Source organism: Dermacentor albipictus, chromosome 8 (genome assembly GCF_038994185.2).
Source record: "Dermacentor albipictus isolate Rhodes 1998 colony chromosome 8, USDA_Dalb.pri_finalv2, whole genome shotgun sequence".
In the NCBI taxonomy this organism is placed as follows: domain Eukaryota; kingdom Metazoa; phylum Arthropoda; class Arachnida; order Ixodida; family Ixodidae; genus Dermacentor; species Dermacentor albipictus.
The window spans coordinates 80572138-80586964 of NC_091828.1; the positions used below are offsets into that span (position 1 = coordinate 80572138).

At 47.7% G+C, this 14827-nt stretch overlaps 1 protein-coding gene and 1 long non-coding RNA gene across 2 annotated transcripts; both read right to left on the reverse strand.

Annotated features, from left to right (window-relative positions):
• Window positions 1-1211: 1211 nt before the first annotated feature.
• On the reverse strand, window positions 1212-6187 carry LOC135898656 (nucleolar complex protein 4 homolog B). The gene has a single exon (XM_065427730.2). It carries the CDS (start codon window positions 6036-6038, stop codon window positions 4179-4181), a length of 1860 nt encoding a protein of 619 aa, XP_065283802.1. The 5' UTR covers window positions 6039-6187; the 3' UTR covers window positions 1212-4178.
• A 3679-nt stretch (window positions 6188-9866) lies between these two features.
• On the reverse strand, window positions 9867-11550 carry LOC139048474 (uncharacterized). Its single transcript, XR_011507724.1, has 3 exons — window positions 11345-11550; window positions 10396-10507; window positions 9867-10213 (listed from the first exon to the last, which is right to left on the reverse strand). It is a non-coding gene; the product is annotated as an uncharacterized lncRNA (long non-coding RNA).
• Window positions 11551-14827: the final 3277 nt, after the last annotated feature.

The following is a 14827-nucleotide window of genomic DNA, read 5'->3' on the forward strand; positions in this document are numbered from 1 at the left end:
CTTTGTCATGGTTAAATGAGCGGTACTCACTCTTGCCGACGTTCCAACACTGAAGCACTTTCTTTGAAGGTTAGCGATACAACGATGGCAAATGAGCAAATTTCTGTATCCTCGAAGAAAGCCGTACATCTCGAAAATTCGGTAACACGTATGGACTGTTGCAGCAACAGTCCATGAACCTGGCTACACAGATTCATTTCCTTCCTTAATATGCCAGTTACTATTTTTGCAGCCAATTACTGCACACGTCTTCAATCCAGCATGATTGGAGCACAGTGCATTAGTGGTAATGGTTTTGTTTTTGTGTGCTGTTGCTGAGGTGACATGCGGCCCACTGCCGAAAGTGCCATCTCGTTGCACTTGAACAAACTGCTCCGCGAAAATGGCCAATAGGAACGCACAAGATAACTTGAAGTCAGAACGATGAAGTTTAGGCATATACATGTGCTTGCTGTCATTCCTGTTGAAGAAACTTTTGTAGACTGTAGCTCCAGATTTCTACAAGAACACCATAAAACAACATGCAGTTGTGGACAAATAAAATTTGAATGGAAATGTATACAAAATTTATCTTGGGGTTGGTGACTTCATGATTCGCGTTGCTAAGCTAGCTGGTTCATACTTTACAAATTGTATTGTGCTTATAAGAAGATCTCTTCTTTTTTTTTGCTAACGGGTCTTGTTTCCTGTGGTGTTGTCCTAGTTGACTAGATACAAATAGAAAAATTGAATGTAGGAGTTTGGACAGCCGTGCATCCAGTTTGGGCCAAAGTCAGTGTAGGCACCGGGTTGAGCATACAAGCATACACGAACACATTGTAGCTATTATTATTATTTTTATTATATTTGGGGTTTTACGTGCCAAAACCACTTTCTGATTATGAGGCACGCCGTAGTGGAGGACTCCGGAAATTTTGACCACCTGGGGTTCTTTAACGTGCACCTAAATCTAAGCACACGGGTGTTTTCGCATTTCGCCCCCATCGAAATGCGGCCGCCGTGGCCAGGATTCGATCCCGCGACCTCGTGCTCAGCAGCCCAACACCATAGCCACTGAGCAACCACGGCGGGTCACATTGTAGCTAGTTTCAACTTTTTCGTATCTCACGTTTGTCTATGGTAGTACTTGCTAGTTGAGTTGCGCAAACTACTTTTCACAAACATACAGTTTTCAGGATTCAGCAAGAGTATCAGACAGAAAGAAGCATGGGTCAGTGAGTTGCAGGTATTGGGGAACATGATTTACTGGTGCCAAATTTACACGAAACAAAGCAGAATGCACACAAGAGAAACTTCAGAGTTTGTACTGCAGAGCAGTACTGAAAACATGGCACATAGCGTGTACATGAAAGAAGGCAGTTTTAAGACAACCACTTGTCTGACATTATGAGCAAGTAGCTCAAGTAGCACTTTAACACCGTAAATGTTTTGGAGGAGGTTAGCTCGTCAACGTGATCCTGGTTAATTTGGCTTTGGACGAGCACAGCTCATCAATGGCAATGAACCAGTTTTCAAAGCGACTTGGATGAACTCGGCACTGCCGCATAGTTTTAATTCTTAGATGGCTACTGTGCCAGCATTCGAAATCACGTGGTTATTCCCCCCTCCTCTTTTTTTTACTACAGAGATACTGCAGAGTTACTGAGATACTGCAGAGTTACTACAGTTTTACTACAGAGTTACTGCCCTTCCTGCTTGGTTGACCAGGTTGAGCTGGTTCGTTGAGTTGGAGCTGGACAGTGCAGTGACCTCACCGCACGGCCTCCCATTGCCATGCGGTGAGGTCTCGCGTGCTTGCGTAAGCTGATACCATGTGGTAAAGTGCCGCGCATTAATCGCAGTGCGGGCATTTATAGGAATACAGCACGGAGTGTATGGCATGGTAGAGACTCAAGTGTGGTTATGTTTCTTTGGAGTTTCCGCCACATTACGGTTTCCTCTCGTGTTGGAGCATTACGAGGCGGCAGTAGTGTTCTTCGTGAAAGGCAATAGTGTTGTAGGGTGTGCAAGTAGGTTAATGGTATGCGCTCGGCGTGGAATTGTTCGGCATAACCCTCTTGCGGTTCCTAGTGTGGGTGCGCTCGGATGTAGGCGTGTGCCTGTTGATTGCCATGTAAGGACTTGTGCCCCGGAGTCCACGCGGCTTGTATGTATCGTGGGAGCTGGTGCGTTCCACTCTGAATGCGATGTGCGACCCTGGAAATTTTTGCCAAGGAAAAATTCCGCCATGCCCACTGACAGTCCCCCCCATTGCTACATAACGTTCACTCAAGCTTCCATGAAAGTCAGTGACTTTCGTTTGAAGCCGCGCCAATCGGTACTCACTCCTACGTGTTTCGCGTCCACTCAAGGTCACTAGCACTCACTCAGGCTTGCGAAATGAGTTTGGAGTGAGTTAAGTCGGCGTACTTGCGAGTGAGTGTGCTGACATATGGTTGTGACACATCCACTTCCCGTGTACCGCAACCGAAACTGGTTTGTAGCAATAAGCAGCTCAGTAAATTATTCAGGGTGCTCCGAAGCTTGCTTGCATTTTTGCTAAGTTTTTAGAGGTAATTCTTTAAAGGGATACTAAAGAGCAGCGCTAAAACAGTTTAGAATCGTGAAGTATTCTATCACAACTGTTTTCATTTATGTGGCGAGGAAACATTGCTTCTTAGTGGGGAAAACGCAGCCCCCCCCGTCGTTCACGAGCCCGGGTTGATCGTGACAGTTCCTCTGAATTTTATGGGCAAACCAAAGCACTGGTACATCTGCATTATGTCTTTCATTTCTGTGCGTGCAAATTTCTCAGAACCCCTTAGGTTGAGTGCAATGTTGAACTTATTATTGAAATGTTGAACTTTTTTGTTTGTCGACAAAGCATCACTTAGCCTGGAGCAGGTGCTGTCCGAATCTATGACATCATGAACAGCTAGTAGGGGAACTTTGTTTGTACAAGGATGTGTAGAATGAAAGTATGCAGGCGTTATTGTAATCTGCAGCAATTCTGGTCATATGTGTTTTAGGAAACTAATCACCAGTGTCCTTAATAAATATAAATGAGATTACAATGTATTTTTTAAATGGTAAAGTAAAAGAAATACTTTTTGAACTTATTCGCAATTATTTGTCTATGAGGAGCAGCACAGGCTATTTTCCCATGGCTGGTATGAAGCTCAAAACTTGTACAAGAGACCCTACTTTTCCTACTTCCAGGGAGCACAGAAAAATTGGCGAATAAGATATTTAGAAACTAAAATCATATCCGAAATTAGGAGAATATCTATATTGTGCATAAGTTCCACTAATTAGCTATAGCGTTGCTCTCAAAGATGCCATAAGTCACACGCTTATGGCCTCTTCAACTGGTGGTCTCAAGGCACTATAAAGGTTGGATCAAGGGTTTGACAAAATTTTCAGCGAGGACCCGTACAGGCTTTGAAATCTCTCTACTTTTTCATGTTTGACTTGGTCATTGAGCAAAACTTCAACTTCACCCCAAATGTGCAAGACACAAAGCAAAGTTTGTTTTGAGAATAAGTGAACAATAATGACCAAAGAACATGCTCTTGCAGGTTTCATCTTGCCACACCTTCGTAGTGCCACTTAAGCACTAAAAAAAATGATCAGCTAATGTCATTGCATAGCAAGGAAATTTACTTGTGTTGCTGCGCTGATATGCAATAACCTTAGATGAGCACACAGTTGCATTATTTCAGTAACTATCCATACTAAATTCAATGTGTCAGAATGACTGAGCAGGTTACAGTTCCTTGTAGCCTACTGATAATGTTTGCAGGATTTTTACAAACATCACTTCCACTTGAGTAATTTCTAACGCAGCTTGAGGGTATTTCTAGCACAAGAAATTTTGTAATTTGGCAATTTTTTCTGTAATGTTTAATGCAAGCACTTTGTAGCTGAGTAGGTACAGCAGACCTCCTGATGTGCAGGTGTATTTGAGTTGCAGGAACAGTGAAACATTCCAGATCTCCAAATAATGTTACATGACAAAATGTCCCGAGACATCCATGGTTTCACAGGATGAAAAGGCACAGCGATGGCCCATAGGCACCACCACTCTTCAAGGACACATGCGAGGACAGATTTTGGACACACACTGTGCCAACATTGTCATCTACGCACAATGGAATGGTCTTCCTCATGCCAAGTTCATGAAAGCCTGAGGATTGTTCTCACTCCAAAGTCCACAACTCACTCAGAAGCTCTTCCTTTTGCTTCAAGAGTCCTTCAACCTTGTGGAAGTTTGTCGGTGCCTCCTTGTGCTTAGCAGACTTGGCGCGCTTCATCATTTCAGCATATCCCTCCTCGAGTCGTTCGGAGAAGTCCCACTCCATTCGTGGCAGGTTGTCGTCGATGAACTTTGCCTTCTTAGCCACAGTGGGGTACCAATGACTCTGCAGCGTCTTCAGCTCCCAGAGGGAGCTGTCCACAGCCTGCGACTTGCTTGGGTCTGTCTGTTCCGCTTCATACGGGTCTATAGAAGCGTCGCGGTCCGAGGAGTCGTTGATCATGGTGACTAGACTGCGATGCCTTATCAGGAGGTTGCCGATGAACGGGATGACATAAAGAAGGGCGTAAGGGGGCGCTGCTAGAGCCATGCGGGCCAGCTTCTTGGCAAACGAGGCTACAAGGTATGCTGGAAGGTGGGACGACGACAAGAACAGATCAGTGAGGAAGAAGAACCGGGCCCGGTACTTCTCGTAGAAGACGCTCGGCTCCAGCAGGGCGTACAGCTTCTCGTAGAAGTTGGGGTAGTCCAGGTGGTACCGGTGGATGAGTAGGAAGAGACCATTAAGGGCCAGCAGACTGTAGGAGCCGCCCCGGTTGTACGACTCGATGAAGAAGTCGGTGACCAGGAGAGGGTTGTGCATGTACGGCACCACTTTCTCGGGGAGCAGGATGAGCAGCTCGCGGTACAGCTTCACGGGAAGCTTCTGTCGCAAGAAAGTGATCCACACCGCCGACAGGCGCTTGACCTCTTGTTCGCGGTTGACGATGTAGTTCGTGCTCTCGCCTCCCAAAACGGGAACGGGCTCTCCCGGCTTGTGCGGTTCCGCAGTCATGTCGAAACCCAGGAGAAGGTGGTAGAGGTTCGACAGGTATCGATCGGTCATTTCCGGCTTCTTCGTCGACTGCGACTCTTTCACCTCCTCCTCTTCTTCCTCTTTCGACGTCGCCTTGTCCTCATCGCCATCTTGTTTCGTAGCCGTCTGCGCGTCGATCCTCCTCCAGGTCCGAGCCACTTTGCCCAGCGCGCGGAGCGCGTACGTCTTGACGTCGGCCAGGTCGAGGAACTGGTTGAACTTGGAGATGACGCTTTTCATGTCGCGCTCGGGGTCCAGCAGCGCTTCGACGACGGCTGCTACTTTGGCGCTGGGGACGTGGTGCTCTCCCTGCTTCTTGTGCAGCGTCTCCACCTCGATCCACTTCATGGCGACCTGGAGCGCGAGGCTCTGCACGCGGCCGGAGGACGAGGCGCCCGAAATCGTCGCGACGACGCTACGCCACGCGTCGGCGTACCGCTGCCGAAGCCAAGCGTTGAACTTTTCGAGCGCGTTTTGCGATTCGGCGGGTTTTGCGGCTTCGCTCTCGTACAGGGCCGCGCTCGTCTTGAGGAAGTGACAGAACACCTTGTTGGCCGCCTGGGCGGCAGCGACCACGACGTCCTCAGATTCGGAAGACAGGCAGTCGACGACGTCGAGGAGGAGGTTGACGTTCTTTCTGTCTTGGACGATCAGCGCGGCGTTTTTCTTGATTTCGCTGGCCGACAGATCCGCACGCTTGCGGTTCGCCACGGTTTGTTGAACGATTCGCGGTTGCTCAGGTGCGTCCGAATTTCTCTCGTCTTCGACGACACTGTTTAGGTCAGTTTTGCCGACCGAGTCATCCATCGTCTTACAGTCTGCTAACGTATCTTCACTTCGTGACGGATGTTCGACAGCATCGGAAATGTATGCATCTTCGGTATAGGAGCCATTATTGACCTTGCTGGCCGCACTCCGACTATTCTTGCCTCTCTTCCGCCTAGCCATGGTCCCTCAGCTCAGTGGAGGCTATTTGAGAGCACAAAAACAGGCTAATGAACCACTAACGGGAAAGCACACGCGGAACTGCACGCCGTTTTGGTTTTCGAGTGGAGGCATAGAATAAAGAACAACTTTAGAGAAGGGAAACTGTACCTTTGGCAGTGGTTCGAAAATAAGCAGCGGCAGCGCATGGAACTAACTTTCGGGGACGCCAGATGACGTTGCTCAATCCGGAAGCGGAAGTGCAAACTTTTTTTTTTAGCGCAAAATTCAATATGGCCGTTTTTTGCCGGTCGCGTACGCTGGTACGTGCCGTGCTTGCCCTGCAGGCTATGCGGCATGCCTCAATGCCTTCGCTGCCGCTTAGCTGGTGCGTTCTAATTGCCAAGAGCCTCTACTGACGCCCATACAAACAAGCCACAAGTGAGTGAACAGAACGCGCGACTTTATTGGCAGAAGACAAGCAGTGTACATCCTCGTGCAATAGCAGAAATAAAACTTGCATGTCGAGATACGCTGGAATCATTGACGCGAGCTCGTAAACGGCTCACCGTCGTCGTCGCACGTGGTGGTCAGGTTAACGAGCAAGAACCAGCAGCGGAAACATATTGGACAGAGTGTGCCACTTATTTGCAGCGACAGTCGCCGTTAAAAATGCCCAAATTGCATTGCGAAGCAATCGGGAGACGCAGGCATCTGCTGCCGCAGCCTACACAGCGACATGGGCTACCCCAGATTTTAGCCGTTCACTCCTTTCCAACCTGCACGTTTCTTTTCTTTCGGGGGCCGCTAATGTGTGGCTCACACTTGGTGTCTCACATTGTCTCGCTATGGACAAGTCGCTTTCGTGGGCATCGCCTCCATCAGCTACTTTTGCGGGCCTTTCCACCCATGTAGCTATCAACTTCATACGCATCGGACTATGTAAGCACGTATGCTGGTCTCCGTTCATGCCTAATCGCGGCCGAGAAAGGCCAGAGGCACAATATGCCCATTGCTGCAGCAGGAAAGCGCGAACGGGGAGCACGAATCACGGTGCATGAAAATTGGGAGTCTATGTCGCTGTGCAGGCTGCAGGAGCGAATGCTTACTTCGAGAAACTGCTTCCCAGTGCAACCGACCAGGCCGCAATATTCTAAAAACATAACAGTGCGACCATAACCAAGTGACATAACAGCAAAATTAAACAGCAATCAGTCACCGCATGAGGTTCAGACAATACGTTATACATTGGCGACGAACTATATGGCAACAGTGAGCATTCACATACACGGGTCTCTTAGGGTACATTGAGCTGCCTACCTACAGGCGTAGTGCCCGACTTCGTCGCACGTGGTGGTCTACTAACGAGCAACAACCAGCAGCAGAAACAGATTGGACAGAGTGTCCCACCTGTTTGCGGCGACAGTCGCTGTTAAAGATGAGCAATTTGCAGTGCAAAGCAGTCGGGTGACGCAGGCATCTGCTGCCGCAGCCTACACAGTGACATGGACTACCCATCATTTTACCATTGACACCTTTCCAGCCTGCATGTTTCTTTCTTTTGGAGGCCGCTAATGTGTGGCTCACACTTGGTGTCCCACATTGTCTCAACATGGACAAGTCGCTTTCGTGGGCATCACCTTCATCAGCCACTTTTGCGGGCCTTTCCACCCAACTTCATACAGGTCCAACCATGTAAGCACTTATGCTGGTCTCCGTTCATGCCTAATCGCGGCCGAGAAAGGCCAGAGGCACAATTTGCCCATGGCTGCAGCAGGAAAGGGTGAATGGGGAGCACGAATCACGGTGTGCGTAAATTGGGAGTCTATGTCGCTGTGCAGACTGCAGGATCAAATTCTTACTTCGAGAGGCTGCTTCCCAGTTCAACCGACCAGGCCGCAATATTCGAAAAACATAACACTGCGACCATAACCAAGTGACATAACAGCAAAATTAAACAGCAATCAGTCACCGCATGAGGTTCAGACAATACATCATACATTGGTGACGAACCATATGGCAACAGTGAGCATTCACATACACGGGTCTCTTAGGGTACATTGAGCTGCCTACCTACAGGCGTAGTGCCCGACTTCGTCGCACGTGGTGGTCTACTAACGAGCAACAACCAGCAGCAGAAACAGATTGGACAGAGTGTCCCACCTGTTTGCGGCGACAGTCGCTGTTAAAGATGAGCAACTTGCAGTGCAAAGCAGTCGGGTGACGCAGGCATCTGCTGCCGCAGCCTACACAGCGACATGGACTACCCATCATTTTAGCATTGACTCCTTTCCAGCCTGCATGTTTCTTTTCTTTTGGAGGCCGCTAATGTGTGGCTCACACTTGGTGTCCCACATTGTCTCAATATGGACAAGTCGCTTTCGTGGGCATCACCTTCATCGGCCACTTTTGCGGGCCTTTCCACCCAACTTCATACACGTCCGACCATGTAAGCACTTATGCTGGTCTCCGTTCATGCCTAATCGCGGCCGAGAAAGGCCAGAGGCACAATTTGCCCATGGCTGCAGCAGGAAAGGGTGAACGGGGAGCACGAATCACGGTGTGCGTAAATTGGGAGTCTATGTCGCTGTGCAGACTGCAGGACCAAATTCTTACTTCGAGAGGCTGCTTCCCAGTGCAACCGACCAGGCAGCAATATTCGAAAAACATAAAACTGCGACCGTAACCAAGTGACATAACAGCAAAATTAAACGGCAATCAGTCACCGCTTGAGGTTGACAATACATTATACATTGGCTACGAACCATCTTACAGGCATAATGCTTGCCTTTGTCACATGTGGTGGTCTGGTAACGAGCGACAACCTGCGGTACAAACAGATTGGACAGAGCCTTGCACCTGTTTGAACCAACAGTTGCCGTTGAAGATGAGCAACTTCCATTGCGAAGCAATCAGGTGACGCAGGCATCTGCTGCCGCAACCAACACAGCGACATGGACTACCCGGCATTTTAGCGTTAACTCCTTTCCAACCTGCACATTTATTTTCTTTCGGGGGCCGCTATGTGTGGCTCACACTTTGTGTCCCACTTTGTCGCAATGTGGACAAGTCGCTTTTGTGGGCATCACCTTCGGCAGCCATTCTTGCGGGCCTTTCCACCCATACGGCTATCAACTTCATACACTTCGAACCATGTAAGCACATATGCTGGTCTCCGTTTTGAGCAAATCATGGCCGAGGTAGGCCACAAGCACAATTTGCCCATGGCTGCAGCAGGCCAGAACGAACGGGGCGCACCAGTTACGGTGTGTGTATACTGGGAGTCTATGTCGCTTTGCGGACTGCAGGAGCAAATGCTTACCTCGAGGGACTGCTTACCAATGCAACTGACCAGGCCCCCACATCTGTAACACAGTTACCACAACCAAGTGTGGCAGCAAAACCAGATTCTGCAATCAATCACTTCACTGTAGCTTGCACAAAGACCCAGGCTATCAAGGAAGAGGAGCAATCATCAACGAGACTAGGAATATGGAAAATGAGAAAGCTTGCATTCAAGAGAGAAGCCACTCTGCTCTGCAAGCATTGAAGGCTAAAAACACCAAGAAAAGTAAAATGGTGCATAGCACATGTGCATAGGTTAATGCAAGACGCATGCCGATGCTGCATCAGCTATTTCAGGAGAGTAATTGCGCATGACAACATACACTAGAAGATACTGCTACAGATATGTTAGGCTGCTAGACAGTGACTGGTATTAAGTATCAGCGAAATATCCAAATATAAAGGTTGACCTTTATATTTGGATGAGGATGAATAACCTCTAACAAAAATGGGCAATGAGAAAGCTTGCATTTATAGAAGAAAAATTACACTTCGCACAAACGGAATTAACATGGCTTGGAAGCTGATTAAGGACGAACTGATGAAACTCAATCTTTTGGCCAGCGTCGTCCGTGCTTGGTCAGATGTTGCAGGTGCATCTGAAGACGAAGAATTTCTAGAAAGTCCTTTTTGAGTTACTTGGATGACTCAGCCAAATGTCCGTGCTGGTGGAATGGTGGCTGAAGCTCTTTGCAGTCTTAACACAGTCCTTTGCAGACTTGATATCTCATCCATATTCTTGTGCATGTTCTTCTTTGTTCTTGGTGTAAAAGCCTTGCAAATTCGGCTCCAGCCCCTTCCTGTTGGTGCAGATAGGAGCTCCTGTGATGACCAAGATGTGCTTGGCATAGACTCTGTTGGGGCAAAACGGTGACACGTGAGATATAGCACAGATTAGCCAAATTTATGTGGGTTTTATATGTTCGAACCAATTATACTGAACCATATATATGAACAAACATTCATATCTGCTGCAAACGGCAAGCCAATACAGCATAGATCAAACATATTTATTTCTGAACCATATGTTGTTTACCTTGTAGTAGTAGCCAATGTCCACACAATGACCTTGTCGTAGCAGGCAGCAGCTTCTGTTTAGTGCGTGGAGTGTGTTGCTTTATACTGGTGCCGTCGTCATTACTGCATGTCTGGAACAGAAATTTTGACTGAATCAGAAATTGAAAAAGCAAAGTTTTGCAATATGAAATGAAAAAAGGTGTGACATATATGTTGTAATGATTTGCGACTACAGAACACATGCAAATGTACACTGTCTATTCTAGGGTGCTTAAGCAGCATGTTAAATAAATATTGCTATTGCCCATAAAATTGATGTCTGCCTAACTACAATGCATGTCAACAGCGCAAGTACTATTAAGATCACAAATGAGAACATTTGTGGGTTCATTTATGCTCTAGAAGTGATCACACTGCTAGTTACTCAAGCAAATGCATGAAAGTCATGAAGCTATTAGAACTGATGCATTATTTTTCTCCACGAACGTGATGCACCGCTTCACTACTGCAAAAATAAATGCCCTACGGTAAACCAATCTGAACAGCAAGAACATTTGGAACCAACAAGTACGAAATATGGGTATCATGCTTGCAACTGCTTAATACATTAAATTCTGTACTTTCACTTCATTTTACCAAAGGATTATTCGGTTTTGTGGACGAAAGACGTTGCCGGCCGACTCGAAAAAAAGTTTAATCTGTATATTGATAAGGCTACTCAGTCACCTACAACCACGGCTACAATAACATGAAAAATGAGACGCGCGTTCCGATATCGCTCTTTCTTTCCTGGTTGTGTGTGTAAACCAAACGACAGCCTCGCAAGTAAAGGTTTATTTAGGAAACAGCAACTGAGATCCTCACTGCCCATATGTAATGCAGGATCTAGTTCGTTAACTTGTGCCCGCCTGGAAGGTAATGAGACAGATATTATATAACGATTGAAGCAGCGGTGTTAAACGACTCACCGTTATTGCCGTTGTCAGCCGCAGCAAAATCCAGCTCCCGTTTCGATGCAGACCTGTTCCGAATGGCTCACGACCGAAAACCAACTGCCGGGCTTACATGTCCGCTTGCAAACACGTAACTTCACCCCAAGTTACATAGAAGCGCAAGAAACTAGTTTTAGAAACAAAGAAGCAACCAGTCTTGAGTGTACGAACGAATGAATCCGTGCCGCCGTGCACTCGGAAATACCGGTAAAAATTTTAAATCCAGGCCAGAGGTCACGTGAAAGATCGATGATGCTGAACGCTATTTGCGTTCATAATGGCGAAGAAACAATAAACTTACTAACAAAGAGTACAATATCTAATTAGCAATGATAATTTTGCCCTGTTTTTATGTAAAAGAAAATGCTTCGGTAATTGTAAGAGAAAGTTTGTAAGATAAAATTGCGCTTATTACGACGCCTCTACCGGGAAATGTTGGAACTAACGAACGAATCCCGAGGTGATGCTACTAGGTCGGCTTTGTTAGCAGCGACGCGCGGTCGATTTTTTCGCCCTCTGTGGCCATTAGTTGAACTTGAGAGTGTACGGGGCCTGGTGGAGGCAGCCATGTTTGTTGCTTGCGTGGCGTCCTCTAGTGCGTAAAACAAACTCGAGTTTTTCAACTTTTGTTTTTTGAAATAACCAAAAGCAAAAAATTAACGCAACACTAACCATCTAAAGGTTAATACATTTATTAAATTTGATTTGATAATTATACTTTAGTGGGTAGCTTATTGCGCTGCAACGCCGCTTTTGTGACGCTACGTCATGTTGTTTCACTGGTTTCGCACTTGTCGTCTGCTCTCAATGGGGCCGGTGACGCTCGCCCTCGCTCCGTGGGCTAGCCGCACCATGGCAGCACTTTCAGCAGCGTTTCGTTGAAGAGGAACAAAAGACTAGTGCGGACAAGTGTGTTTCTGCAAACTTTTGCACATTGCATGGAGTAAGGAAACGTAACCATGCGTTATGTGCCCCAGCTCCGTTGCCGGAGTGACTACGGCCGTTCTGCTGGTGAGCACAAGGTTACAAAGTCGCGGATTAGATTCCTAGCGGCGGCGGCCGCATCGCGATGGCGATGGAATCTAAAAGCGCACTTTTATCAAATTTTGCATGGGCCTTGAAAAACCTCGGGTGATCCAACTCATTCAGGCACATTTAAAGCATATTAATTACGGGGTTTTACGTGCCAAAACCACGATCTGATTATGAGGCACGACGCAGTGGGGGACTCCGGATTAATTTTTGGCCACCTGGGGTTCGTTAAAGGGACACTAACGGTTAACATTAGGTCAACGTGGACTGTTGAAAAACCATCCCAGAAACCTCGAAACGCTTGTTTCGTGCGAAGAGACTTATTTTAAGAGAAAATGCTTTCTGAAGCGTCCGCGTACCTCTAGCGCAGTTCAAGTCGCCCGCCTTCCGATCGAGGAGTGGTGACGTCATGGTATCATAGTGACGTTGAGCCGTCGGTGAGCAAAACGGCGCCCGCAGACGGCGCTACGGCTTTTCTGCGCAAAACGCAAACGCGCGGCCAGAAACAGAGTCGACAGCAGCGCGAAAGCGGAACTATGGTGGCTAGCGGAAAGGAAAGCGTGCGACGATAAGCTGGTTCTTTATTTTATGACGCCAACTTTGACGCTCGTTGCAATGGACGACCCTGACAACGATACATTGGCTCGCGATGTTAGGTTCGACTTCTGCGGTTTAAGCACTGATGAACGTGACCTGCTGCTGAGGGCTCGCGCTGCCGGCGTCGTCGCGTACTACTACGACGGCAACTGTATATCATGGCTGTACATATTTGCACATTTGTAGCTTTCCCTTCGTGGAAACCAAATGCCGCACTCACCGCCCCGTCTTCGACTTGCAGTTGTTCTTGCGCCTCGGAGAATGCAGGCAAGACCGACGGAACAGCGCTACGGGAAAGCATTGCTTTGAAAGGCACTCCACACGACTTCATTAAGTCGGCGTTGAACGTAATCCTGTGGACGAAAGTGCAGCGAGCACACTATGCGATTTTTCGGCTCTTTGCCAACGCTCTGTGGCAGAGGTACGGCACTTAACCACTTCGAACGGAGAGGTTCACTCGTTGGCACACAGTGATAAGTAACGTTGGATTCGCCACTGCAACAGCCATTGGACAAGTTCGGCGGCCCGTTCGCGCATCCCACACCACATGGACGTGGCATTCTCGCTGCTTGTTCCAAATGCAAATGTGCGTGGTTACTTAACGATGTGTATGGCTAGTGCATGGTGATTCTGAAATATAGCGGTAGCTGTGGCCTATATGTATTATGTTTAGGGACAATAAAAAATAGCCTTTATTGCCGTATTGCTTATGCTGGTGATAGGTCACGTTGTAGGCTGGTAGATAAGAGTAAGAGTAAGATCTTGAGTAAGAGTAAGGGCACATTCACACCGGCGACTTGAGGAGGTCGCGCGACCATTTGCGACTCGCAATCAAGAAGCGACCGAAGGCGACTGAAAAGCCCGGCTGAGCGCGACCCGCAAGTCGCAATCCCGGAGATTATCATTCTCAGCGAGAACTCTCGGAATCTACGCGGAATTTGAATGCGACGCCGGAGGAGGTCGTATGTAGACACACGAAAGATCACTTCCGGTGCGCCGCTGATTGGTTTATCAGTTTTGCGACCACGGTCGCGCGACTGAAAAATCGCGCAGAGAGCGACTCGCCCAAAATGGTCGCTTTTCGAGAAAGGCGACCGTGTGCGACCATTTGCGACTGGTCGCAAAGCGACCAACTTGGTCGCGCGACCTCCTCAAGTCGCCGATGTGAATGTGCCCTAAGATCATGATGTCACATTCGCAAGATGGCGACGAGGTAGAAGTCACGCCGACATCGATATAGGCATAGTCATTAAACGATAGGATCTCATAATGCTTCAAGGTCGCTGTCACGTGTGAAGCGTGAACTGCGAGTTTTTTTTTTTTTGTGCGCCAGCAAGCCACACAGACGTATATGCAAGGCTGTTCGCAACAATTAAGAGTAAAAATTTGGAGGACGCTTAAGCTTCGCCTTTAAGAGTGCAACGCGATAGCATTAAAATATATCTGTGTATTCTTTTCACGATTCGCGCCAACTGCAGCTTATGTAAACGTAATGTTTACCGGGAAACGCTGGCTGCAAACGCTATGCAAGAAGGCGAGCTTTCTGGTAGAAACGCGGCCTCTTGCTTGGGCCGCGGATGAGCGGAGACGAGCGCCATCTGGATGCTGTTGCAAGGAACCGGGCGCGAAGCTGTGTGAATGGTACAAACGCTGGAAAAGGGGGTTCGTGTTTGAGTTTCCGCGTAACAGAGTTATGTTTTCTCGTATATTCAAATTACAATCCGACGCCATCATGTCGGTAGGTTCTGTGTAAGCCGTATTCACAATTTTTCCTACTTAATTTACTTTGAAAAATTCGATTAGTTCAGTGACACCTTTGCGCTACACGGA

Bases quoted from the DNA above. Each gene is read 5' to 3' on its own strand.
- LOC135898656 (XM_065427730.2), bottom strand. From the start codon at position 6,038: ATGGCTAGGCGGAAGAGAGGCAAGAATAGTCGGAGTGCGGCCAGCAAG.